Consider the following 26,301-nt stretch of genomic DNA (forward strand, 5'->3'; position numbering starts at 1 on the left):
TTACAGTAAGTCTTAACATCAGATAGTATTAGCCCTTCCACTATGTTTTTTTTCAAAGTTGTTTTAACTACTCTAGATCTTTTGCATTTCTCTAAGAAGTTTATAAAATAAAACCAAGCCAGGCAGGTGGCACACACTTGTAATCCCAGAGGCTTGGGAGGCTGAGGTAGGAGGAGCTCAAAGCCAGCCACAGCAATTTAGCAAGGCATTAAGCAGCTCAGTAAGACCCTGTCTCTAAAGTAAATACTTAAGAGGGCTGGAGATGTGGTTAAGTGCCCCTGAGTTCAATACCCAGTACCAAAAAATAAAAGAAAATAAAGAAAATAAAAACTACTGGGATATTGTGATTATGTTGAACCTATACATAGATTTCAAAGTTTTTATGTTATTGTAAAGGTATTGTTGATTTTAAAATATTTTTTTTAACTCTCCATGGTTGGTACATAGGCATAGAATTAATTTTGGTATATTGATCTTGTGTCCTGAAAACTTGTTGTTATGGGCTGTTGTAGTTCTAATGCCCAGCACCTCAGAATGTGACTGTATTTGGAAACAGCGTTTTACAATGGCAATTAAGATTAAATGAGATGATCAGCGTAGATCCTAATCCAATATGATTGTATCCTAAAAGAAGAGGTTATGAAGTAAAGATGTACAGAAGGAAGGCCATAAGAAGATACAGGGAAAAAATGGTCACTGAAAAGCCAAGGAGAGTATTTGGGATATAGCTCAGTTGGTTGAATGCATGTCTCAACATGCACACGGCCCTGGGTTCAATCCCCAGCACCACAAAAAAAAAAAAAAAAAAAAAAAAAATCCAGGGAGAGAGGCCTTAAAATATATGAACCCCAGCAATACCTTAACTCCATATTTTCTGTCTCTGGAACTGTGAGAAAATAAATTTTGTTGTTTAAGTCACCCAGTGTGTGTTACTTTCTTATGGCAGCCCTCGAAAAACAAATCATTTGCTAAACTTACTAATTTTAGTAGTTTTTTTTTTAAGATTTCATGGGATTTTCTGTATAGACAATTACATCATCTAAACACAATTTTACATCTTCCTTTCCAGTTTGGAATCCTTGTATCTCTTTTTCTTTTCTGATTACACTGGCTAGGACTTCAAGTACAATGTTGAATAAAAGAGGCAAGAGCAGATGTTCTAACCTTGTTCCTGATCTTAGAGAGTGTTTAATCCTTCATTTTTAAGTATGATGTTGACTGTAGGTTTTTCTAGATGCTTTTTACAAGTTAAGTACGTAATCTCAATTTCATAGCTTTGATATATAAAATTCCATTCCAAAAGTAGGCACATGGAAAACCTAAAACATTAGTGAAAACTTTCCTACAGTTGTAGATAGCTAGTATAGGGAAAAGTTGTGACAAGCAAGGATTCTGGACCCAGGCTGCACAGGCTCAAGTCCTGGTTTTGCCACTTACCAAAGCTGCAGGATGTGGGAGACAAATGGCTCACCTCTTTGTACTTTTATTTATTCCTCTGTAAAATGAGGTTTGTAGTAATACCTACCTGATAATTGTTAAGGGAATAAAAATGTGCAAATATTGATAGTGTGCCTAGAACAGTGTCTGGCAAATAATAAGCAGTATATAAAAATGTTTGTGTTCATTTAAAATCATGGAAGACAACTTGCATCCTGTTGCAGGATGCAAGCCCACTCTGCTGGCTTCCAAACATGGGTTTTGCTCCATCTTTCTCCCATCCCTTGCTGCTCTTGGTGGCACAATTAGAATTTCAGACTGGTAGAATTACCATCAAGTCCTACCTCCATACAAGGCAGAAATTCCTTGTCACACCTGACAGCTGCTGGATGTTCTGACCAAGAATTCTTCATTCAGGAAGCCTGAGTTTTTCAAGTAGATAAGCCTGAAGATGTCTGACTGTGAGGTGACAATGATTGGGAAATTTAACTGTCCAAGGGTTGGGAAGCAAAGTTTCTGTGCCTCTTGTATATGTCGCTAGGTCCTTCGGTTGCTTCTACCATGACACCTGACATAGGTATAAAGTTAGCCTCTCGTAGGATGACAGTCCCTCAGACTGAACTCCAATAAGTGGGTATCCTGGAATCTGAAAACTCCTTTTTGTTATCATTAGAGAGCAAAATTAGGAAAAAATGATAGGGCAGGCTTCTCTTAGGAACTTCCCAGATCTTAAGTTTAACACCTAAATAAACTCAGGGCTTTTTCTTTAACCCCACCGAGGGTGGGAGGGGAATTAGGTTCAATCCTTTCATGGCATGTTTTTAAAAATTAGGAGGGATTCAACAGTCTCTGTTTTCCTAAGAATCCTTGGCTAGAAGATTTCATGGTTTCAGCATTGCCATGAATCTTTTCCTGATTGAGCAGCAGGTTGCTTTGCTCACTTAAACAGCATTGTTACATAAACAAGTAGCAGATCTGTTTGCTTCAAGCAAAGTCAAAATTTCCATCTGAATTTTAGTTAATCAGAATATAAGGACCGATTCAGCCTTTGGATTTTTAAATCTCCTTGCAGCTGTGTTTCCCTGTTACCACTAAATGCTGTAGTTTAAGATTTAAGGAATTATGCAAAACACACTTGCAGTGCCAGGGCCTAATCAGGGTTGGATACCCTTCCCAGTAATGTTGGCTGGCAGTTCCTTCCCCTCCGGCTGATGGTGGGGGAGAGATCTCTTGAAAATAATTCAGTCCTATAACAGACTGTTCAAGGGGTTTTCAGACATTGCTTAGGTCTGCTTAATTCCAGGACTATGCTTTTTCTTAAAATAACCTTGAGAATTAAAGTGCAAAAGTATGCAAATATCCCATTTACTGTGTGCATCTATAGATAAAAGTGCAACAAAAAGGCGAGTTTACACCTCTAACAATTGCACTGCAAAGCCTGTACAGTTCACAGCCCAACCAATCTTCCAAAATACTACTGTGGTGCACTTAAAATCTGCAACTTTGCAAGGAGGTGCCCACAAAGTACCTTCTTTACATTTGCATATTTTGTGTACAAGAACACAAACCGTTTTGACAAGCTTTTAGTCCATTTTAAATGCCAAAAAGTCCTCAGGAGCTGCTTTGTTTAGATCACACACTCAATACTTTATTAAAAAACATTTTTTTCAAAAGTAGTTTCATAAAGCTAGCCATCAGCAAGCCTTGAGAGAGGGGTGGAAAATGAATCGTATATCTTTAACCAGCAGAAGTCAAAAGGCTTTTTTTTTTTTTTTTTTTGGTTAGCTAACAATGGAAACTTTTTTTTTTTTAAGTGTTTCCCTCCCTCGGTCTTGCCAAGCAATAGAAAAAAAAAAAGAAAAGAAAAACTTGTTCCGCTGAGTTCAACCCCAGACGGGCTCACAACTTCCTTCCTGCTTTCCTCCCCCTAGCCCCCGCCTTCTGCCTCCTCCCCCCACCCCCGCCACCAACTTTTTTTTTTTTTTAATCTTACATTGAACAAACACTGAAGTAGCGCGGAGCAGACACTGACAGGGGTAGTATCTCCACCGCGGAGAAGGGCGTGCAGGGCCGGCCTGGCGTCGCCACCGCCGGGATAGCCTGGCCCTTGCGCGGCGGACCTCCCCCAAACCCTCGCTCTTTCGCACTTTTTTTTTTTTTTTTTTTTTGTCTTCCATAGATTGTTGAGGAAATCATTTCTGAGCATTTCTGCCTTAAATGCATCTCGACCCTACTTGGGTCGGCGTGTAGTCCACACAGGACCCGAGAATCTGAGAAACTGCAGGTAAGCTTGGCGGCTCTTCAATGGCTCTGGCCTCTGAGCCCTCTCTCCCCTCACTACGCTCTGGAGCGGATCTGCCATTCTGGGTTCTGAAACTGCGAAAAGGGGTGCGTTAGGGAGACGGTGACGAGGTTTTGATTTTTGGAGGGAGGCGTTGGAGTGGGACCTGGGGCCGGAGAAGGAGAGACGAATTTTCGGCGTTTGTTCAGCCCGCCTTCCGGGCTATTCTCTCCGCGCCACCTCCCCCAGGCGTGCTGCAGAGCACCGGGGCTTGGGCCGCCGGGAGGCTCGGCTGGCGGCGGGCGAGGCTGCCCGGGATGAGGAGAGGCCCGGCCCTCCGCTGCACTGCTCCCGGGGCTTATATCGCCGCCCTTAGATTGCCTTCCTCCGGGTTTGCGCACCTAGTCACCCGTCTGCAGCCACGCAAAGCCCGGAGTTCCTTGGAGCGGCGCGGGTCCTGAAGCCCGCAGGCACAGCGCGTCCTCGGTAACGGGGCGCGCGGAGGGTTGAGTAGCTGTGCGCGCGCGTACACACACACACACACACACACACACACACACCACCGCGGGGGGCGGCAACCAGAGGGGCGGTGAGTATTGGTTCCGGTACAATATACTGCAGAGTCCCTGTCCCGGGCGTGCGCAGGCGCGCCCCACACTCAAAAAACACTTGTTTGGGGACAGGCGACAAGGCCAGTGCTGAAAATGCTTGGGCTGCAGCCGGGCAGCTCTCTCAGGCCTTAGTAGGCCGAGAGACACAGCCCCAAGTCCAGGGTCAGGGTCAGGAAGGTACGCAGGCGCCCTCCAGATCCGGGCGCTGGCAGCTATTTGGGGAAGGCAGGTCTTGCTCAGGTTCCCCCTGACTCGGTCTCTGATGTCCCGAGAGGGTGGAGCAGGGCTGCGCCGTTACCCTCGATAGCCAGTGGTTGCTCAGGCCGAGTGTGACGGGTCAGCGGCGCTCCGCGCACAGCACCCTTGGGGACCAAGTAGTTGCACATCCTCCCTCGCCCATCCTCACGGCTTCAAGACTAATCTTAGAATTTGGAATTTGAAAGGACTTCAAAGCCGGTCCAAACCCGAGAGTAGGGGGGCGGGTTAAGCACACCGGGGAAACGCGTACCCAGAACCGCGCTGACTCTGAGGGAGCCGGGCATGGGTTCCCCCGGAGCCTCGTAGTCCCTATAGGTGAGACGTCCTATGGCACCCGGTCCCGAACAGATTGGGGTCCTAGGGCTCCCTCTGGGCTTTGCCGGCGGGCTCTCCCCACCCTCTCCTTCGCGCCCTCTGGGGTCCTGACTTTTCTCCTTGTGTCTCCACAGAAGCGCGGTTGTTTATGGAGCTTTGGGCGGGGGCCGAGCCCGCAGTTGTGCCCCCAGCCCGCCGCCGAGGCCATGCAGCCCCATCGGCGAGAGGAGCTGCTGCCGCCGGGCCTCCGGGGCTGATCCAGGAGCCGCGGGAGGAGGAGGCGCCAGCGGCGGAGCTGGAACCCGAGTCGCGGAGGCAGGCAGCGCGGCGGACCCAGTACTATGGCTGTGTACTGCTATGCACTCAATAGCCTGGTGATCATGAATAGTGCCGACGAGGTGAAGAGCGGCGGCGGCCCGGGGCCCAGCGGCAGCGAGACGCCCCTGCCCCCTGGGAGGGCCGTGCTTAGCCCGGGCAGCGTTTTCAGCCCCGGGAGAGGAGCTTCTTTCCTCTTCCCCCCCGCCGAGTCGCTGTCGCCAGAGGAGCCCCGGAGCCCCGGGAGCTGGCGGAGCGGCCGGCGCAGGCTGAATAGTAGCAGCGGCAGCGGCGGTGGCAGCAGTAGTAGCAGCAGCAGCAGTAGCGTGGGCAGCCCTAGTTGGGCGGGCCGCCTGCGAGGTGATGGGCAGCAGGTGGTGGCCGCCGGTACCCTTTCTCCGCCGGGACCGGAGGAGGCCCAAAGGAAGCTGCGAATTCTGCAACGCGAATTGCAGAACGTGCAGGTGAACCAGAAAGTGGGCATTTTCGAGGCGCACATTCAGGCGCAGAGCTGTGCCATTCAGGCGCCCCGAAGCCCACGTTTGAGCAGGGCTCGCTCGCCCTCCCCGAGCCCTTTCCGCAGCAGCAGCCAGCCCCCTGGAAGGGTCTTGGCTCAATGCGTCCCAAGTGAGGAACGAAGGACAAAATCTTGGGGTGAGCAATATTCAGAGGCTTCAGATGCCCACTCTGTGAGAAGAGGAGGGCTCAGTCTGTGCCCCTCAAAGGACAAGGAGGGAGTGGCACCTCTTCCTGGCCAGGCCACCACGACAGGATCTGGGGCTCAGAGTGCAAAGGATTCCGTGAGGATGGAGAAAGGGACCCCTGCTAGTACCCCTTGTGACTCATTTTTAGCTATGGAAACTAACAAGAGGGTCGCTTCTTCGGGAACTCAGAGCTGCCAAACTCCCCCAGAGGAGCTGGTGGGAAGGAGTTTAATGATGAACACAGCAGTGACTGCGACAGCCACATCCACTGGACCACACCGTCCACAGGATCCTGCTCTGGTTGATCCAGTCTGCAAGCTTGGAAGCCTGCACCCCTGGGAGGCCCTGGTTGAGAGGCAGGGGCAGTTCCTGGGCAGTGAGACAAGCCCAACCCCAGAGCAGAGCGGGTCCCAAGGTGGAGAGCCCCCTGGGAAGTTGGGGAAGGGAAATCTGCCCTGTGGCCTGCCAGGCTCCAGAGAGCCAGAAGTCGGTGAAAGGCCAGAGGATGCGACTGTGAATGCTCAAAGCTCAGAGCCATCTGAAGCCCTGAGCTCGTCCAGGCCTTCTGGAGACCTGGGCTCTCTAGGTCCTGCAGAGACCCAAAGTGAGGTCTCAGTGATCCATGAACCCCCGCAGCTCTCTGGCAGAGTGGGGGAAGGGTCTTCAACACTGGGCTTGCTTGGTGTCAGCTGCACAGTGCAGCCAGGGACTGGAGAAGTGGAGGCGGGAATTTCTTCTGGCAGAATGCTGGAGCCTTTGCCCTGTTGGGAAATGGCAAAAGATCTGAAAGAACAGCAGTGCCTTCCTGGGGACAGAGTGGATGTGCAGCCTGGGAGCTCCAGGGCTTGGCTGGGCCCCATGGAGAAAGCTGGTCTGGCTTGGACGTGTGGAACAGGGGTACAATCGGAGGGGACTTGGGAAAGTCAGCTGCAGGACAGAGATGCTCACCCCAACAGGGAGTGGCTGCCCCAGAATCAAGAGGACAAACCTTCTCTGGGAGAGACCTGCAGTGCCAGCAACATACCAGCTATACCTGCAGTCATCATTACGGATGTGGGTGCCCAGGAAGACAGGGGCTTGGAGGAGGTGCAGGGAAGCCCTCGGGGCAACCTGCCTCTGAGGAAACTGTCCTCTTCCTCTGCCTCCTCCACGGGCTTCTCTTCTTCCTATGAAGACTCAGAAGAGGACATTTCCAGTGACCCTGAGCGCACCTTGGACCCTAATGCGGCATTCCTGCATACCCTGGACCAGCAGAAGCCCAAAGTGGTAAGTCTTGCCTTGAGATTTTTCTAGAACTCTTGCTACTTTCAGCAGACCTTTGAATCCTTATGTGTCCCCAGTTTTATTACTTTTTAATGAGTAATGACTCTGACCAAGGTCCTGTGTCAGTCACAACTAATATTTCTCTTCAAGTGTCTCTGCTGGGGAATATATAGGCAAGGATTTTATAGATTGGACTGTGAATCTGAGTCACTCCCACTGTTATTTCCATGGACATCTTAAAAAACAAGTTTTTGAGGTACTTCCCATAGATCATCACTCCTCTTGGGAACATAATATTCATGTCATCCAAAACTTCCTGATTAATCCCCAAAGATAGTGAACAGAGCTGCTGAGTGTAGCTTTTGTCTGAATAAGCAAAACATTTTATTCTGTGATTCATTCAGATTGTTAAGGATGCCATCAAATTAACTCAGTACCCACCACTAGGCCAGGAAAATGAGTGATGTGATTCTATGACAGGGCTCTGAAACCTGTAGATGTGGTTGTGGCCCATTTATGTATGAGCAACCTGTGAGCCTTAGTTAGGATAGGACATTGCAATATTAGTGTGGTCAGTGTACTAAGGTGTAATTTGATGTATGAATTAAAATGAAAACCATGCTCTGGGCCAAGCAGTCAGTTTCTTTAAAAAGTTTTTTTGTTTAGTTGTTTTAAGATTTTTTTTTTAGTTGTCATTTTAATATTTTTAGTGGTTATGCGGTACTGGGGATTGAACCCAATGCTAGGCAAGCGCTCTACCACTGAGCCACAACTCCAGCTCCCAGACAGTTTCTTTCGTAACAATTTTATATTAGGTTGAGTTGCTTGAGATAGGCACCTGGGTGGCATCTCCAAAGGCAGGTGGGCTGGAACAGGTTCATTTCAGGTACATTTTCGTGTGCATCTCTTTGGAGTCTCATACAGACATCTTGTTCTGGCAATGGCAGTAGACAAGAGTTTATTTCTATTACATGGTTAATCTCAGCTGAAGGCTGTTTTCACTTTCCAGAGGATCAGAATATCTTTCAGAAGACATATGCATTGAAGCTAGCACTTCTTAAAAGGTCTGGCCTTTCTCTTAGCTTTTCCAGAGAGCATGGGGAATTTCCTAGCTCAGGGTGTGAGGGGTTATAGTGCTACCTTGGGTGAAAGGCTGAATGATAGGCAGCCTTCTGATTTCATCTTGAATGCCAAATGCTATTCATTGTACCTCAATAACTTTATTCACCATAACTGGGTGCTTTATATTTCTACTCAGCAGCCTTTACTATGATTTTGGACTCCAAAACATGTTTTTCTCTTACTCCCACCTCAGAAATCACAGTATGAATTTTTGAAGACCAGGAATTTCTTTTCCTGAAACTCTGCCTTCTGCTGATGATCCAGAGGCAAATATATATGCAAACTCTGATCCAATCAACCTGGAATTTTGTGACCAGGACAGGTTCCCAGGCATTGTGCACCTGTTGTCAGGTGTGGGCACTTTTCGGGGAGGGGGGATCCACCTGGAGGGAATGGTGGTAAACTGCAGGTAGAAAATGCTTCTCTTTGAAGGTGTGACCCAGATTTCTCTGCCCTCTTGCCCAGCAATCAGGGGCCTAGGGAATAACAGGTGGTCCTCTATCCACTCCTCTCATTTGCTTTTGAAACCCTGAAGCACTGCTGGCACACCCAAAATTGCTTTAACTTGTTCTCCAAGTTTCCATTTGCCCTTTCTAGTGGTGGATTAGCAGCTCTTGTTGGCTGGTTATTGAAACAGTTTATGTGTCCTGATGTGTGAAAAGAGGTCTTGTCTGGAAATAAGTTAAAGAGGAGACAAATAATGACAGGTGATAATTTTTTTCCCCTTTGCCAGAGGGATGCCAACTGAGAAACCAGAGGGATAAGTGGTGTTTTTCAAGTTAGCTAACAGGTCCAGAGGGAAATGAGGGCGACCTGTTGTCCAAACTACCTCCCACTTTTAAACAGGTTTTCAGACATCCATGGAGTAGAACCAGGGAAAAATTCCCTACCATCTCTGCTCTCTGTATCATTTGAAGCTAATGGGGGCTGGGCAGGGGAGGAGGGAGAGGGGAGAATGTGTGTGCGTTGGGGCAAGGATGGATAACAAAGTGGAAATTATGGGATCCTAGGGGCTTTTGAGCTTTAGTTGAGTTTTGCAGGATCAGCAAAAATTTCTTGTACAGATTGTGACACTGGAACCTTATCTGTGATACCAAAACATCTGCTCATTGGGTCAAAAAGTTAACCTGATTACCTGAGATTGATATTTTGTCTACCGAAGTCCAGACATCTTTATTGACCAGGCCTGTTGGCTGGGCTTGTCAGTGTTTGGTAGATAAAACTGAACCTGCACTGTCTGTACCATAATCTACATGGAGTTCTTTTTTGCACTTGGCTGTCTCTATCGACACTACTGTCTACACGACAGCTGGACACACTCTCACACTGCTCCGGCATGCTCATCCTCACTCTCATGATGCTTGCACCCACTCTAATACATGCTCACATGTGTTTGCACTCACACGTACCCACACTCATATTCACATTCATTCTTGTGCACACTTTACATGCAGGTTCAGTGTCCCAGTCACATACCCAATTCCTGGCCCTCAGACCTATATTAGACCCTGAGAATTATTCATTTATACTGCTCTACCTTCCTACAAAGTTACCCCTCTCCTGCGTACATCCTGTAGCACATTTTTCTTCCTGTTGAAGAATGATCCTGTGCAAGGTGATGTGCAGGCTGGGCGTGACAGCTTCTAAAGGATCAGACTCTTGAAGTTTGCTCAGAAGTCATATCACACACCTGATCTGCAGTGGCTTAAATTCAGGCACACTCGCACTGTTTTGAGCAGAACTTGATTCCACTGAGCAGGGATGGTTTCTCTCCTTTAGAACAACTAAGCCTAATCATCAGTTCTTTATTTTCCTTTATCACTCCATGTAAGAGTATCTGGGCCATTAAGACACCAGATGGAAAGTACTACATTAATATATGGACATTAATATAAAAATAGGTTTTATTGATTTGTTCCAAAAGTCTTTTTCCAGGTGTAAAAACAGCAACAACAACAAAACCTGGGGGTCAGTATTAGGAAGTATACTACTGCCAACCTCCTGACTTCTTGACATTTAACACTTTTAAGGGCCATTGGGATTTTTTTGGGGGGGGGCTAGTTTTGCTGTTTTTTTTTTTTAAATACTGAAAAATTAACTCTTACACATAGCAGAAATATTCAAGCAGTTTAAAATGGCTGTGGTTTTGAAAAGTATATACAAATTTTATTTTTAGGTAAACCAAACTAAACTTTAAGGGGCACTTAAAAGGATGCATCTGGTAGTGAGTATTTTTAAGTGGAAACTTCTTTTATGGATGAGAACGTTGAAGGCCCAGATTTGTGGGGTTATGAGTTCAGGCTGCACAAGACTGTTTTCTGAAGGTGGGGTAGCCCTCTCTCTGGAAAGGATTCTTCTGGCAAATCCTCAGCAGCTTCTAGATCTGGGAGGACTCAAGTCATTTATGTGAGTTTCCAGGTGTTACTGGTTAGGGATGAGGAAACCAAGACCTGGGAGGCAGCAGCACCCCAGGACACTCATGGGCTCTGCCTCTCTGGCTCAGTTTTCTCCTTTTGCAGGAGTAAGATCTCCTGGGGTCCATTTGTTATACCTCTCTATTTAATTGTAGACATGCTATTTGAAACCCAGTGTACATGAAGTATGCCTCAGGGCGATAAGAGGTGTGACAAGATTCGTCTGGCCCTTGGCACCAAGGCAGAAACTGAGCACCTTTAATTTTGTGCTTTTATTTGAGATCAATTTATTGATCTACCTGTCTTCTATTTCTTTACTGGAAGAATGGTTCTTTGTAATTTCACATTTAAAAAGCATCATCAAAAGAAATCAGCATAATATCTAAGGCTTTCATTAGTAATCCGACAGCTCTTAGAGACTGCTGGTAGGATGCCCAAACCGTTAAACTAAAATGTGTACTCTGTTTACCAAAAACAAAAACAACAACAACAACAACAACAACAACAAAAACGGAGGGAGGGGATCTTTGATTCCCTCCAATGTTTAAGTTTGGAAACTGAGGCTTTGCTAACAGAGTCAAAACATCACTTCAAAGACCGCATCTCATCAAAGATGAACGTATTTAGACAGCTTAAAATCCTTTCAAATAAAAAGAGGAGTTGATTCTCAGCATTTTCAGGCAAATGCTTAGATTTTTGCAAAAATATGGCTCAAGACTTATCTAGGCTTTAGGTTTTATAAGAAAACAGTAAATCATTTGGCTGCTGCTTTTAGAGAAATAGATTCCAGTTTGTAAATGCTAGTTTGAACTTTAGTTTGCTGCCGAGTCACTTTCCTAATTTTGTCAGGCTTCAAGTTATTTACCTAAAGTTAGATTTTTAAAGTATTTAATGGAAGGGATTTTATATCTTGGTAGAAAAAAAACAATAACGCTGTAGACTTCAGATATTTAGCAGGTGATTTCAGAAGTAACTAAGGAGCTCTTCTAAATTATGTTGGGGTACACTATTGGTGTGGCTAGGTCTGTAGATTTTGATAGGAGAGGAGACCTTGGCATGGGAGGTTTTGTACATTGTGCTGTCAATCCCACGAGAAGTGTGCCTATCAGTGATTTTTTTTTTTCCTCACTAGGTAAAATTGACATTGGGAATGACATTTTTTTGTGAGTCATTCATTGTTCATTGCCTTAAAAAAATCACACCAAGCCCAATTATGACCTCTTTGGTCATATGCAAAGTCCTTTAGAGTGCCAGCTGCCTGTTTAAGATTTTACATGACCGACCAATTCTTCTGAGTGTCCTGTGAAGGTATACTGTGACGGTATACTTACTGAACCAAGTAATGACGGTGCTACAGATGGTTTCCGTATACAGAGCAGAAACACCCAGCATTTCCATCAGAACCATGGGGCCAGACTATGGAAGGCCACATTGGAGAGCTGGAAGAATCTGCCAACCTGGTCTCCTGACTCTCGTCAAACTTAACTTGCTGTAATACTGTCACCAACCCCAAATCTCACCACGATCCTTTTAGACTCCTTGTTATCTGCTCACTAGTCCCCCTTCCTTTACCACATCTTCCTAATGGAGATAGCAGCCCTGATCCACTTTTCTAGGAGAAAACTCTTAGTTTAAAGAGTTCAAGTCTCTGGCTGAAAGACATTAGAATATATATGATCTCAATAGGGATTAGACCTTTGTGCTTGTTATGAAAAAACAACTTTTCTAGAGTTTCCATAGTGAACATTATCTAGATCTGGCTCTGGGAGAATCTTTAGAGCTCATTTTCTCCAACATTCACATTTAAAAAAAAAAAATACTTATTTTTTAGTTGTAGTTGGACACAATACCTTTATTTTATTTATTTTTAAATGGTACTGAGGATCAAACCCATGGCCTCACATGTGCTAGGCGAGCACTGTACCTCTGAGCCACAACCCCAACCCCAACATTCACATTTTAGAGATAAAGAAAGCAAAGCCAGAAAGATTCAGTAGAGTCACAGGACCCGCGTTTCCATTCTTTTCACTCAAGAAACTTCTTTAGTAGACAAGTTCTTTACTCACCTTGGAAGATCCACATTGGCTTTGAATACAGTGTGTGCTCTTGAAACATTTGTTAGAGGAATGAGTGAATGAATGAATGAATGAATGAAAGTATCTCACATTACCTACCTACTAACCACCTAAAAGATGAAAAAAGAGAAGGAAAAAAAAAAAAGTCCAGTCAAGGCAAATTCATTGCTAATTCCTATGACCTTGCTGCTTTAGTAAGTACGCTGTATTTGGGTTTAGGAGACCCAGATTGAAAACCTAGTCTACACCTGGCCTGGAAGCCCTCTGAAAAAGTGGCATGAGTCGGCATGACCTCATGGGGTGGCAAGAGTTCAGTGACATAATGTTTATGAAAGTGCCTAGCATAGCATCTGGCACTAGTAGAGGCTCAATACATGTTAGTGTACATGGAGTTGGGAGACATTGTGAGTACCAGTGAGGCAATGTCTGTCTGGAAAACTCATTGGGCCCCTTGGAAGAAATCCTGTAGTAACCCTAGGATTTTGTTTTTAGTTCCACTTTCATCCCAATACAATCCTGGAAAATTATTCTGCCCAGCCAGAAAGGCTGGGGTGAACTTCATTTCTCAAAGACTTATATTCACAAGCTGTTGTGGGACCATAGTTGTTTTCCTGAAATGCAATTTCATTGATTGTTTAGAATAAGGCTGGTCTTACCTTAAAGTTTCTGTTTACTAGTGTCTTTTCCTTTTGATTACTTTAAGGTTTGGACTCAAAGATGGGGGTGAAGGGCTTGGTCAGCAGAAGTGCCCACTGCTGTATATAAGTCTCAAGGTCAAGGTCAAGCATGCTACATTATTGCAGAGTGTTTGTGCAGGGCAGACCACTCTGATATTTCTTACTTAGAGACAAGGGCCTTCCAGGCTATGGGCGAGGACAATTGACTTAGGATAATCATTTCACTGGAAAGCCAACACTTCAGCTTGTGACTTACTTGTCTGGTGTGTTTCTCGATAATTCCATTATACTATTTTCTGTTTACTGTTAAAAATCTGATTTTCTCCATTTATTGAGCTTTACTTGGGCATTTTATTGACTTGCTATCATGTCATGGAAACCAATTCAACAAAAGGTATCTCTTTGGGCTACTAACCAATATTGCATTTAAAAAATTTCCTGCAATTATTTCTCTTGTTTTTGACCAGCCATTAGATTTTATAAGTAACCAGTGCTGGAGTGTTGCTCAGTGGTAGAGTCTTGCCTAACAAGCATGAGGCTCCGGGCTCAGTCCCCGGCATAGCCAAAAGAAAAAAAAAAGTAACCCAAAAATAGGAGCTATAGATGATAAGGAAACAGAATGAACCTCTGCAAGTCATACTTGTGTATGATTCTTTCAGAATAGCGGAGGATATGTTTTTATTTCCCCATCTCTGAAAAGTAGAAAAATGACTCAGTCAACTTGGAGTGGAGATGGTTAATTTTCAGCTAAAGAGGATCCTTCCTCGTGAAGCTCAGTTATCCTGTTAATCTAGCATTTTACTTTTGTGGTAAGATTCTGGGTGGAAAGGGAAAATGAAATGATAGAGGATCACAAACAAAGGCATTGAGATTATTTCCGTTGACCTGGTGACCAAGATTAACCCAGATAGAGTGATGTGTGTTCATGAGGCACAGGGTAAAGGCCAGACCTTGGCCAAGACCTTTCCCGAAAGGGTGGTCCATTTGCTACTTTTTCAAGTTGTTCTCAGTGAGTGCATCCCACGAGGGCAGGAATGAGGTGTTTTGCCCTTGGCTTTGGAGAATGGGCAAAATTTTCTTTCATTACCTCTCCGCATTTGGACCCCTCCCACTCCCATCCTTTTAATCAGAATGAATAAACCAATTGTACTGTTTTCCAAGAAGAAGCTGTAATAAATTTTATATTACCAGCACTTAATAGTTTCATACACTGCAGGGAGTGTTCTGCCTACTGTGGGAGGGAGGAATTTGGTTCCCTGGTGACTGGCCATGCACCCAGCTCTGATCTGCAATCTCTCTTGGTATGCTGTGAGCTGGTGGGACCTGGGCAATTACAAGGGAGGTCACTGCACCCCCAGGCAGTTCCCAGCAAGTGTTTTTCCAATTTCACTGACATTCTTTCCAGGCTCAGCTCAATTTGTTTTTCTCTTCTCTATGGCAATTGGTGACTGGGTGGTAAAATGTATAATTTGGCAGAATCTCCTCATGAGTGCTGCTTCTGCAGTTGTATAGAGCTGGTGTTTGTCTGATCCCCTGCTTAGGCATGGATGTATACTATTTTCTGTTTACAAGTTGGCTATCTAAATACTAGATTAAAAAAAAAAGAAAGAAAGAAAACAGGCCTTGTAAATGTGTGGGGAAAGGATGCCAGCTGGTATGCAGAGGAACTTGGGAGTATCACTTCTGTAATCCTTATCTAACCTGAATGTATTAGCAGGAAACTGAAAAAGCCTGTGTATGACAATGAGATAAACAGTTTAATCTCTTAACAATGTCAAGTGGAAAATCCAACCGCCTGCCAGTGGCTTAAGAAATGGCTAGGAGATTTTGTTAGGGACGAATAAGAAATTCTTACAGATTCAAAATGTGCTAGGGTTGGGGACATTTTGAATGTGTTGCAATTGATTTTTCAATCTGTATGAGGCTAGTGAAGCCTTTTCTTCTTTCTCTCATTTTCTTAACCTCCCTCATTCATCATCATAGTCATCACACCATTAAGCACTTACTAGAACAGAGCATCTTGCTAATTCCAAGTAATTTGGGAGACTCGGGGCCTTCCTCTAAGAACTTTTCTGGATGTACCCTAGGTGTGCAGTGTGCTGGAAGGACTAGTGACTCACATTCAGCGCTTGGCCTCTTTGGACTTTGGTATCCTCATCTGTAAAATGGGTATATTTTTGGACTTTATCTTCTTACCTCATGTGGTCTTTAAGAGTCTGGAATGAATTAGTGTGTAGAGAGACATTTTGGAAGAGTGTATTTTTGCCTTCTTAGTTTTAATTATGAATATTATGATATTGCTTTTAAATTTTCCTGAAAAGAGGATGGACCAGGGCAAGCACCACACTAGCATGAGGTAGTCTTGCCTTTGTGTGCTTAAAAGGAAATTGCAAAGGACTATATCCCAAACAACCTTTCTGCCCACAGAGAGCCAGTTTTGAAGGGTACATGGGGTGGAGGGTAGGGGAACAGGGAAGAACAGACATTCTAGATAATACCCTGGTTCCTCTTCAGCCGAGATATTGTCTCCTCTTGCCTAAGTGACCATTCCAGCCATTGCGGACCTTGCATGCAGCCCCCTCTAGCTGTGGTTTGCTCACTGTCACTGGGGAGGGACACAGGGTAAGGCTGCCACAAAGCGGGTGGGAGCCACAAAGTGCAGGTCCAATCTTCCTACAACAGGGCTGTCAGCTCCTGAATAATTGAGGGGAGAGTGCACAGAGTGCCCTGTGAGTTTGTGGATACTTCATGGAGCACTGATTTTTCTAGTACCTTGTAGTGGTTTGCTCATCTGTGTCCTGGAATGTGAAAGAGGAATTCAGCAAAGTCTTAAGTATTTTAAAGCAAATACTACATTCAGCAACTCTATGCTGGGTGCCTTTTATGTATGATCCTGGACTAGATCTAGAAACTTCGGTCTCTTTTTCTCATGGAGCCTGGGAGCTGCCCATGTTGAGAAGTGCACATTGCATATTGCAGCTGCCTAAACAGTAGGCACTGATATAACATCCCTGTCTGCAGGTACCTGTGCTGAAGAGAATGTCTTAATTGATGCTGTCCCTGCCCTTGGGGATCTGCCCTCGAAGACAAAGCTGATGCCCGCAGGCATACTTGAGATTTGCAAAACTCAAGAACAAGTTGTATCACCTTTGAACAAGCACATTCATTAAATATGAGTTAATAAATAATGAATCGGTGTGGGAATGTGAAATGCAGAAAACTTCGGTGTGTGTTGTGGAACAAGGAGCAGAGAATTGCATTTGGTAGCAGCCATCGGGGAAGAAGTCTGGGGAAAAGGCCTTGGGGAATTTGCTACCTCTGTTAGAAGTGGTCAAGCAAAGATATCATTCTGGATTCAGTGATTCTGGGAAGTTGGCATGGAAGAAGGCGCTGTCTCCACCAGACCTTGATACACAAATGGATGCTCAGTGGATGGAAGATGTAGAGTGTGGGCAGCTGCCCTGTTCCTTGTGAGGCTAAAATGGGCCTGAGATTGCCCTTAACTCCATTGCAGCTGATCAGAGGGACATGGTCTGGTAGTAGTGGGGCTTCTGCTCAGCAAGTGTTACTGAGTCTATGGAAGAGCACCGAGAGAAGAAGGGGTGGGAGCAGCATAATGCTGGGTAGAGAGCCTGGTCATGGAGACAGGGCAGTCCTGGAGTTGAGCTTCAACTCTGCCAATTCCTGACTGTGTGATCCTAGAGAAATGTCGTACCTTTCTGCCCCCAACTTCATCATCTGTAAAATGGGACGGATAATACCAGACTTATGGTTTTGTGGCTTAAATAAGGTAATGTGTGAAGTGCCTAGTACACTATCTGGTCATAGTAAATGTTCAATAAACAGTAACTGTGTGAAACTGACAGGCAGTCGTGATGTCCTTCCTCAGCCTTTTTGGCTGGGCTTGCAATCTCCACTATTCTCTTCCATTTGAAAGTGAAGCAGGATACTAAGGGAGTATTCTGACATATTTACCTCTTCCCCCTCCAAGAAATAACGAGGTCTGAGAGCTCTGATGTTGCAGGTTTTAGGAGGTCTGTGTTGGAGTAGGCTTGCTCTGCCAAGCAGAGAAGCAGGATGATCTTGCAGGAGAATGGGCAGCTGGAGCCAGAGAGACCTTCACACCCTTCACACCCTTGCTCTGTTTCAGACTTTGCAGAGACTTAACTTCTCTGAACTTCAGTTTCTTCATCTCTAACATGAGGATAATGTCCCCATCTCATGGTCTAGTGTGGACATAAAAATGAGATAATATGACTCAAGTACCACCTGGGAATAGAGGGAGTCCTCTTCTTCTGCCCCTTCTCTCAGTTGTGAAAAGTGCTTCTAAGTGGGTCCCTAACTTGCCTTCACCAAGTACCCTGAGTCACTGCAGGTCATCCCAAGTCCAGGATGCTGACAAAATAGGCAGCAGGAATTATTTTTCCAAGGAGGTCCACCAGGAAAGGCTCACTTTGTTACCAGGCTCAGAACTTGAAGTTTAAAAACAATCCTTGGTATTCAGCTGCTGGTAGAGGGTGTCAGGTTACACACCCTGGGACCCACTCTTTTCATTCTGTTTTAGAGGTGGAGACTGATCAGATCATCCAGACATAGAAGGCCCAGCATTTGGATGTGGAAGGCTCCATCTCTGCTCTCCTCCCTTAGTTCCTCTGTTTTCCTCACGTGTCTTTTAGAGTCACTATAGCCATAAGAAAGCAGGTGACTGAGCTAGAGATTGTGTGTGTGTGTGTGTGTGTGTGTGTGTGTGTGTTTTAAGTGGCTTTCTCTCCTCCCTGTGTCCAGTCTGGTGGCTGGGTGGGTGCGTGCCCTTCTGAGGTTGGAGAAGCTTTATTTTCTGTAGACAAGGCCGCAGCACATGTACCTTCACAGGGATTCAGGACCCGGCGGCTCTTGGGTTTTCAAAGCTCACTTTACACAAGAGAACCTGACCAGCACTTCCTCAAGTCCCAAGGCTGTGCTTTGCCATTGTCCTCAGATGATAGAGTGGAGGCAAAACCCATGCAGGCGACTGGTGTGAACCCATGAACCCCGAGCTCATCAGCTCACTTCTGAGTCCCCTCAAGGCCTGTGGGAATGCATGTAGACACTGCAGGAGTTGGCACTGTGTGGTGACAAGTTCCACCGGAGCAGCACAGACTGACTGCAGCTCTGGGTACCCCTGCCTGCCAAACACAGGCGTCTTCTCAGCTGTGGCTACACATGGATGTGTGATGTGGAAATCCCTCTTCGGTTTGGCCCTAGTATGAGGCAGAAAGCCTGGGGTGTTAACCCTTGGGGTTGTCCTCTTTCCTGCGCACAGGTGGTCCACTCAAGAGAGCCTGCTCCAAAGCCCATTAGGCTCATTTATCTGAGTGCAGCTTCCAGGCACTCAACTTGCTGTGTGGGGCTGGAGGCTCTTCTGGAGAGAATGACTCAGGCCTGGTTACACATGCACATCTCCTAAACCCCCAGCCTCCTCCTGCCCTTTGCAGGATGGAGGGGTTGTCTTCTGGGAGGAATGAGACCATGGAAAGAGCTGGTTAGCATGTGGCCATGTGGATCTCAGAGGTGGTCTGATGGCGAGTGCACTGGACAGTAGTTGCCTTATTGCCCCAACCTGGAAATGTACACAAAACGGCAATTAGTTTCGATCTCAGGCAAAAGCCATATGGAACAGTGTGGTGAAGCTATTTACCTTGTGGTATTATACTCTACATTAAAAATTTCTCCCCAGAGCTGCTTCCTGCCTCCTGCAGACTATGGGTTAACACTGAAAAGCTACAAGTCCTGCAAGTCTAGAGCTGTGGGTGTAACTCAGTAGTAGAAGACTTGCCTAGTATGCGTGAGGCCATGGGTTCCTAGCACTGAAAAAAAAAAAAGACCTGCAGGTCCTGAGGTCTTTCCAGGCATCTTTTCTTTGCTACTGTGACCTGGCCTAGAGTTTTTGGTCTCTCACCATTGGCCTCAAATGTCACAATCCCCAGGGAAGGCAGGAGAATCTCCCAGGGGTTGTTGCAGGGAACACTGAGGACCCATGTAGGTTATCCTAAAGGGAGTTCCCTGAATGGTTCAGGTGGTGGATTGCCGGGTGTCACAGTCTGTAGGCCTCTGACTGTAGTATGAGGATATGTGCCACTGACTTTGAAAAGATTTTAAGAACTTCAGAAAATAATTCAACATGCCTTCAAAGGAAATGTGAATCCCAAATACAGATTTTTTAAAAAAATCATTTGCATGGAGGGACAGGATGGCAGAGACCTGTCTCATCAAATATTTCTTAGGGAAACTCCCCTGGAATTACAATTTTATTGAATTAATCTAATCATGCAGCTGTTAAAAATGCTGATCAGCCTTAGGATGCACATAAGCAGAATAATAGAAACTATGATTTTGGAAGCATTTCTTGTATGCCAAGCATACCACATAATTGCTTCATTTAGTTTTTGGAAGATATGTATCAGTTTTCCTCCATTCACAGCAAGGAAGTTGAGTGTTAGAAATTAAATTGTCAGTCCCGAATCCACAGCTGGGGTTTGAACTCATCTGTGTTTCCCAAGTGCCTGCCTGGTTCTCTCTGCCACACACTGATGGTCACTTGGAGAACAGGGGAAGGTGGCAGGCTTCTGTGCAGAGTGAGCCCTGAGTTGGTTCTGGGCTTTGTGCTTTAGCTGGACTGGGGAATAACTGTATTGAATACAGAGAGAGATGAGCAGAGTGCTGAAAGCTGAACCTTTGTGCCTGGGAGATGGTTGAGAAGAATTATAGTTGCTTTGGAAATATTAGAGCTAAGGGGAAAAGTGTGCTCAAATAGTTACCCTGGAGAGTGTTTGAGTCTGGTTAAAGATCAATATTCTGTTCGCAGAAGTGGGACGAAGAGAGGATTCTTTTCTTTCTAAATGAATGGGCCTTTGTTTAAAAACATGGATTCCATAGATGCATCTATAGAAAAAGTGAACTTCTGGAGCTACCTCGCTGCCCCAGTACTAGTGGAAAGGAAAAGAGAACTCCTAACCCTAAAGGTCAAAAAAAGGTTAAAAGCTCCTGGCTGCTGCAGAAAGAGGTGCAGTGAGCTGACAGCAGGGCACACTCAGCACTGATTCTGCAACCCTGCCCCCCAGGAGGTCAGCCTGCCTCTAAAGGGAGTCTTGTCTGCAAGATGGGGGGCTCATCAAGTACAGAGGCAAGATAGGGGGGCTCATCAAGTACAGAGCATAGATCTTTGCATGTCCAATTGCCTCAGGCTGTGCTGAGAGAGCATCATGGGTCTCTCTATTGCACAGGGCTCCCTGGGCACTGTCATACTGTGTAGCACCCAGACATCCTGGAGCAAGGTGGTCCAGGCACCTCTAAATGACACTGACGTGGGTTTATAAAAGTAGCTCCTAAATTGGAATTGAATGCCATCCAGGTGGTTTACCTGCTTACAGATGTCACTTACAGATGCGCCACTGACTTTGAAAAGATTTAAGAACTTCAGAAAATAATTCAGCATGTCTTCAAAGGAAATGTGAATCCCAAATACAGATTTTTAAAAAATCATTTGTATAGCGGGACGGTTGGCGGAGACCTGTCTCATCAAATATTTCTTAAGGAAACTCACCTGGAATTACAATTTTATTGAATTAATCTAATCATGCAGCTGTTAAAAATGCTGATCAGCCTTGAGACTTGGGTGATGGAAGAGAGAAAGTTTCATTCAAAGGGGTCAGTAGATAGGAGACCAGGCCTTTAGTAGCTGATCACTTTGGGGTTCCTTACAAGAAGATTGGAGGGCCTGAACTCCAGGCATACCATTGGCCCCTCCTTAGAAAGGAGCATTTCAGCCAATACCATGGTGAAGCGATGGCTTCCTTGGGGGCATTGTAAAGGCCACGTGGGACAGTGAATGACCAGCCACTAGATGCGGTTAGTTCAGGTGGAGGACATCAGGAATTCCTGAATTTGAAGTTGGGTTACTCAGCCTCTGCCTTGTCTTCCTCTGAGATTTTGATTAAACCATCACTTTTAGGAGGAGACACCTATGTTATTTCCAGTATTTGGTTATTTTAAGTGAAGCTGCTGTGAACATTTGTGTGCTTGGTTTTGTGTAACTGTAAACTTTCATTTCTCTCTGATAAATGCCCAGGAGTGCAAATGTTGGGTCAGATGGATAGTTGTATTTTTACTTAGTTTTTAAAAGAAACTGCCAGACAATTTTCCAGAGTGGCTGGACCATTTTATATTTCTCCAGTAATATGAAATATTCTTGATCCAGGTTCTCAACATCCTCACCAGCATTTGGTGTTATTCATTTTTTTTTAAATTTTTTATTGTGGGTTGTTCAAAACATTACAAATTTCTTGACATATCATATTGGTGTTATTCATTTTTTAAAAAAATTTTTAACCATTTGACAGGCATGTACGGGTATCTCATTGTGGTATTTTTGTTTGTTTGCTGTGCTGGGGATTGAACCCGGGACCCATGTTAGGCAAGCACTTTGCCACTGAGCTATATAGCTATAAACCCAGCCTCTCATTGTAGTTTTAATTTGTTTTTCTATAATGGCTAATGATAATGAATACCTTTTTTTTTACATTTTCACAATATATTTATAAAATACCACTAAGGAAGGATTTAAAGAAAAACTGAAACTAAAGAAATGAACTAACTTTTTGGTAAATATTTAGATACTAGTATAAGTATATAATTATGAAAGCAATGGAGAATCACCAGAGATCATAAAAAGTACTCTTTAACAACCAGTGAAACTCCACATCATGTACAACCACAAGTATGAGACGTTATACTCTATGTACGTGTAACATGTCAAAATACATTCTACTGTCATGTATAACTACCAAAAGACAAAAAATTATGCTTCAAATAAAAACTGGAAACATAACAATGAAATTTCAACTTGAATATATATGCAGTATTCCAATCAGAAAGGCAATCACCAAGAATAAAAATAATAATAAATGCTGGAGAGGATATGGAGAAAAAGAAACATTTTTACACTGTTGGTAGGATTGTAAATTAGTACAACTACTAGGAAAAATCTGTGAGGAGTTTCCTCAAAAAACTAGGCATGGAACCACATGTGACCCAGCTGTACCACTCCTCAGTATTTGCCCTGAAGAATTCAAGGCATCATGCTAGAGTGATACATGCATATCCATGTTCATAGCAGCCAAACTATGTGACTAGCCTAGGTGCCCATCTGCAGATGAATGGATAAAGAAAAATTGGTGTGAACACCTTTTTAATGTGTTTCCCTTCCAGTAAGTAATCTGGCTTTAAAAGAAACAAACAAAGGGCTGGGGTTGTGGCTCAGTGGTAGAGAGCTTGCATGGGTACTGGGTTCAATCCTCAGCACCACATAACAATAAATAAATAAGTTAAAAAAATAGGGGATACTTTATTAAAAACAAAAACAAAAAACTAACAGACAAAAACAATTCCATCAAGGTGCTGTGAAAACGGAAGCAGGGTGTCCAAAGCCTTGGGCCTCCAGAGTTCTGCCTCTCAGGGCTTCAGGTGAGGGTGCTTGGTCATTTATGAGGCACCTTTGTGCCCTCCCTGTCCTCAGACTCCAAAATAGAATAGTGCTCCTTGGCGGGCACCCTTTGCAGAGTACAGTGTGTAGGGAGCCAGGGTGGCGGCCCCAGCCCATGTACCGACACTTCCCAGCCTCCACAGGATCCACCCAGGCTGATTCACAGGTATTTCAGGAAAGTTGTCTATGTATTGTCAGGCCTGGAAAGAAAAAGAAAAACAAAGAAAGAAATGTAGAGCGTCTTTCTGCTTCCTCCCTCCTCCTCCCACTGGAAGAAAACAGCCCTGGAGAGGAAGACAACACTCCTGCCACTTTAGGAAGTCCCCGTGTCTCTTCATTCTTCCCTGCTTTGGTGTTTGTGGAGCCTTCTATTCCATGTACTCTCTTCCCTTTTCTCTGACTAGGTGAATTCCTCTAAAATTCAACTCAGAAGTGTAAGAGCAGGCCCCACTGTGCGTGGGGCTCCATTCCTTCCCCTGAGGCTTCCTTGGAAGTCTCTATGCTTGGGCCTATGATTTAGGTTTAGTTTTGCCACATGGATGTGTGCTAAAAGCCCCCAGAAATGCTTTCACTCTTTCATTTTAATTAAATAGAAAAGAAAAAGTATGCATATAATTCAGAACTGCTAATAACAGCAGCTGGGGACTGAAATCATTCTTCCTTTTAAAACCAGCATTGAACTTCACAGTTTCACCATAGCCCCTACGAAGTGGTGTCCATCTCACGTCTGTTCACCTGTCTCAAGAAGGGACTGCAAGAAGTGGTCTTGGAATGGCTGCTAATTTGAGAACCAGCTGGAGGGCTTGGCTTCCCTTGGGCAACAAGGAGATATCTTGTGTTTGAGAATGGATTTGTTTTTCTGCCTAGTCCTGTACGAGGGGCTTCATAAAGAAAAGCATCCTTAGTCCTATTTCAATGAGTCATAAGAAATGAAAAGGTATGTTGTTTGTTTCTTGGTGTAATGAAGTATAATATTTGAAAGATCTCCTTTGGTGAATTTGGATAAACAGTCTATCAGAGAGAAAGTATTATTTTCTATGTGGGCTTAAAGGATTTTTGGAAAATGAGCAGAGGATTTTCACATGTATCCCCTGAGCCCAGGGAGTGGAAATAGTCTCATGAAGACAGATGATCACAGAGTTTCCACACAGTCCTCAGGACCCTTTAGAATTGTCCATCCCATTTTAGCAGTCAGTTGATTAGGCCCAAGACCAAAGGTGCAACTGAATCAAATAACGACTTGGGTCAGAAATTTTGGTTCATTACTTTTATTTTTTTGGTCCTGGGGATTGAATGCAGGGGCACTTTAACGACTGAGCCACATCCCCAGCCTTTTCATTTTTTATTTTGATTTTATCTTGCTAACTTACCTAGGGTATAGTTAAATAGGTGAGGCTGGCCTCAAACTTGCAATCCTCCTGTCTCAGCTTTCTGAGTTGCTGGGATTATAGGCATGTACCACCATGCCCAGCTCTGATTCATTACATTTTGAGGAGCTAGTTTGAGGTGCCAGTTTAATATTGCTCAATAGATTTTTAAAATTCTCTTGTTATATTTCTGACTCAAATTAAAATATGGTGTTTGTGCTATATTGCATTAGGGCTGTTGGTAAGTAGCTCATTTTGATTTGAGTCACTCCAGATAGCATCATTGGTATAAAATTTATTTTTCATGAACTTGCTTTTTTTTTTCAGGATGGTTGTGTGTGTTTATCTTCTGATTTCTTAAATATTCTTGCTGAGAATTTCTGTCCTTGAATTTGTACTTTGCAATGAACTACAAATAATAAATACACTAAAACCAGCAGAGGTTTTGCCATGACAGACTTTGTCTTTTTGGTACCTGGCAGAAGGTTTTACCTTTTCCTTGCAACTGGCTTAACTTTCAGAAAGGGGTGAATGCTTTACTTATATAGCCTCTGAACATTCATTGTGTGCTGGCAGGTAGGGATACAAACATAAGTAAAGCTTAGTCCTCCTAGGAATTTGCATTTCAATGGAGGAAGCAAATTATAATGCTTAACATCTATTACATATTTATTATGTGGCTGGTGTTGCAAAAGTGACATGCCTCAAATCACAGTAAAACAAGAGTCAGGATATGACCTCAGATAGTCTCACTTTAGAACAGAGTTTCTCAACCTTAGTACCATTGACATTTGGGGCCAGATAAATTTTTTTGTTGTTGTTGTGGGAGGCTGTTCTGTGTCCTATAGGCTATTTAGCAGCATTTCTGGCCAATAGCACCTCCTGCCACTGTGAAAACCAAAAAACTCCCCATGTCCAAGTGCCATGGTGCTCACTTGAAGTTCAAGCAACTCAGGAGGCTGAGGCAAGAGAGTGACTTGAGCTGTGGAGTTCAGAGGCAGCCTGGGCAACATAGTGAGGCCCTGTCTTAAAAATAAATAAATAAATAAATAAATAAAAATTATAGATATAGATATATATTATATATACACATACATATATGTATATAAATGTATATATACATATATGAATGTGTATACATACATACATATGTGTGTGTGTGTGTGTGTGTGTACAGAGATAAGTAAGTACAGATTCCTGCTGTAAGGGGGAGAATTTTGGAATAGAAGGACTCAAATGCTCAAAAAAATGAAAGCTTGAGAAAACAAAGCAGGTTCAGGGAATGGCAGGGAGTTTGCTCTGAACTCTTCTTTTTCCTCTTTATTGCCTCTCTCTTGTTTCCTCCTTGCAAGCAGCAAGCCAGGTTCTCAGCAGGTATATAATTATTACCTCAAATTCTGTATCAGTCAGGATGCGTTAGGTTATATTTCAGTGATAACCAGCAAACTCCATAATCAGTGGCTATAAACAACCCAGGGTTATTTCTTGATCATAATACTGCATACCTGATCTCAGTCAACTTTGATTTTTCTACCTGTTAGCCTCACTCCATGACCCAGGTTGATGGTGTTAGTCACCAAGCAGAGGGAATGAACATGGCAGATCACATCCTGGCTGGTAAAGCTGCAGCCCAGAGAATTGACAAATGTCACTTCTGCTCACATTTAGTTGACCAAACAAGACTCATACTGTCAATTTTAAGTGAGCAGGAGAGTAGAGCCCTACCATATGCCCAGGAGAAGAATTGAAAATATTTGGGGGATAGCATTAATGTCTACCAAGATGTTAAAACCTATACCTGGAATGTGCAAGCATGCACAACTCATTGTCTTCTCTCAGAGCCTTCTAGCTTGGCTTTCATAGATGGTCTTTTGCCAAACTTGGTGAGAAATTGACAAACAAAAAGAGAAAATGAGACTGTCAAGATACAAAAAAACTTTAA

The 26,301-nt window shown here is 44.3% G+C and overlaps 1 protein-coding gene across 5 annotated transcripts in view; it reads left to right on the top strand.

The window, feature by feature from the left end:
- Nucleotides 1–3,441: 3,441 nt before the first annotated feature.
- Nucleotides 3,442–26,301, top strand: part of Itpkb (inositol-trisphosphate 3-kinase B) — a 100,608-nt gene continuing 77,748 nt past the window's right edge. For 2 of the 5 annotated variants that reach the window (XM_027954756.2, XM_071600017.1), the window contains exons 1-2: nt 3,442–3,721; nt 5,037–7,187. In XM_027954756.2, the coding sequence (XP_027810557.2) occupies nt 5,244–7,187 (1,944 nt within the window). In that variant the 5' untranslated portion in view covers nt 3,442–3,721; nt 5,037–5,243. Of the gene's footprint in view, nt 3,722–4,381; nt 4,507–4,681; nt 4,903–5,036; nt 7,188–16,493; nt 17,336–26,301 lie in introns of those variants that run through there. The other 3 variants (XM_071600016.1, XM_071600014.1, XM_071600015.1) reach the window with 3 other exon arrangements.

Source organism: Marmota flaviventris, chromosome 12 (assembly GCF_047511675.1).
Source record: "Marmota flaviventris isolate mMarFla1 chromosome 12, mMarFla1.hap1, whole genome shotgun sequence".
Taxonomy (NCBI): domain Eukaryota; kingdom Metazoa; phylum Chordata; class Mammalia; order Rodentia; family Sciuridae; genus Marmota; species Marmota flaviventris.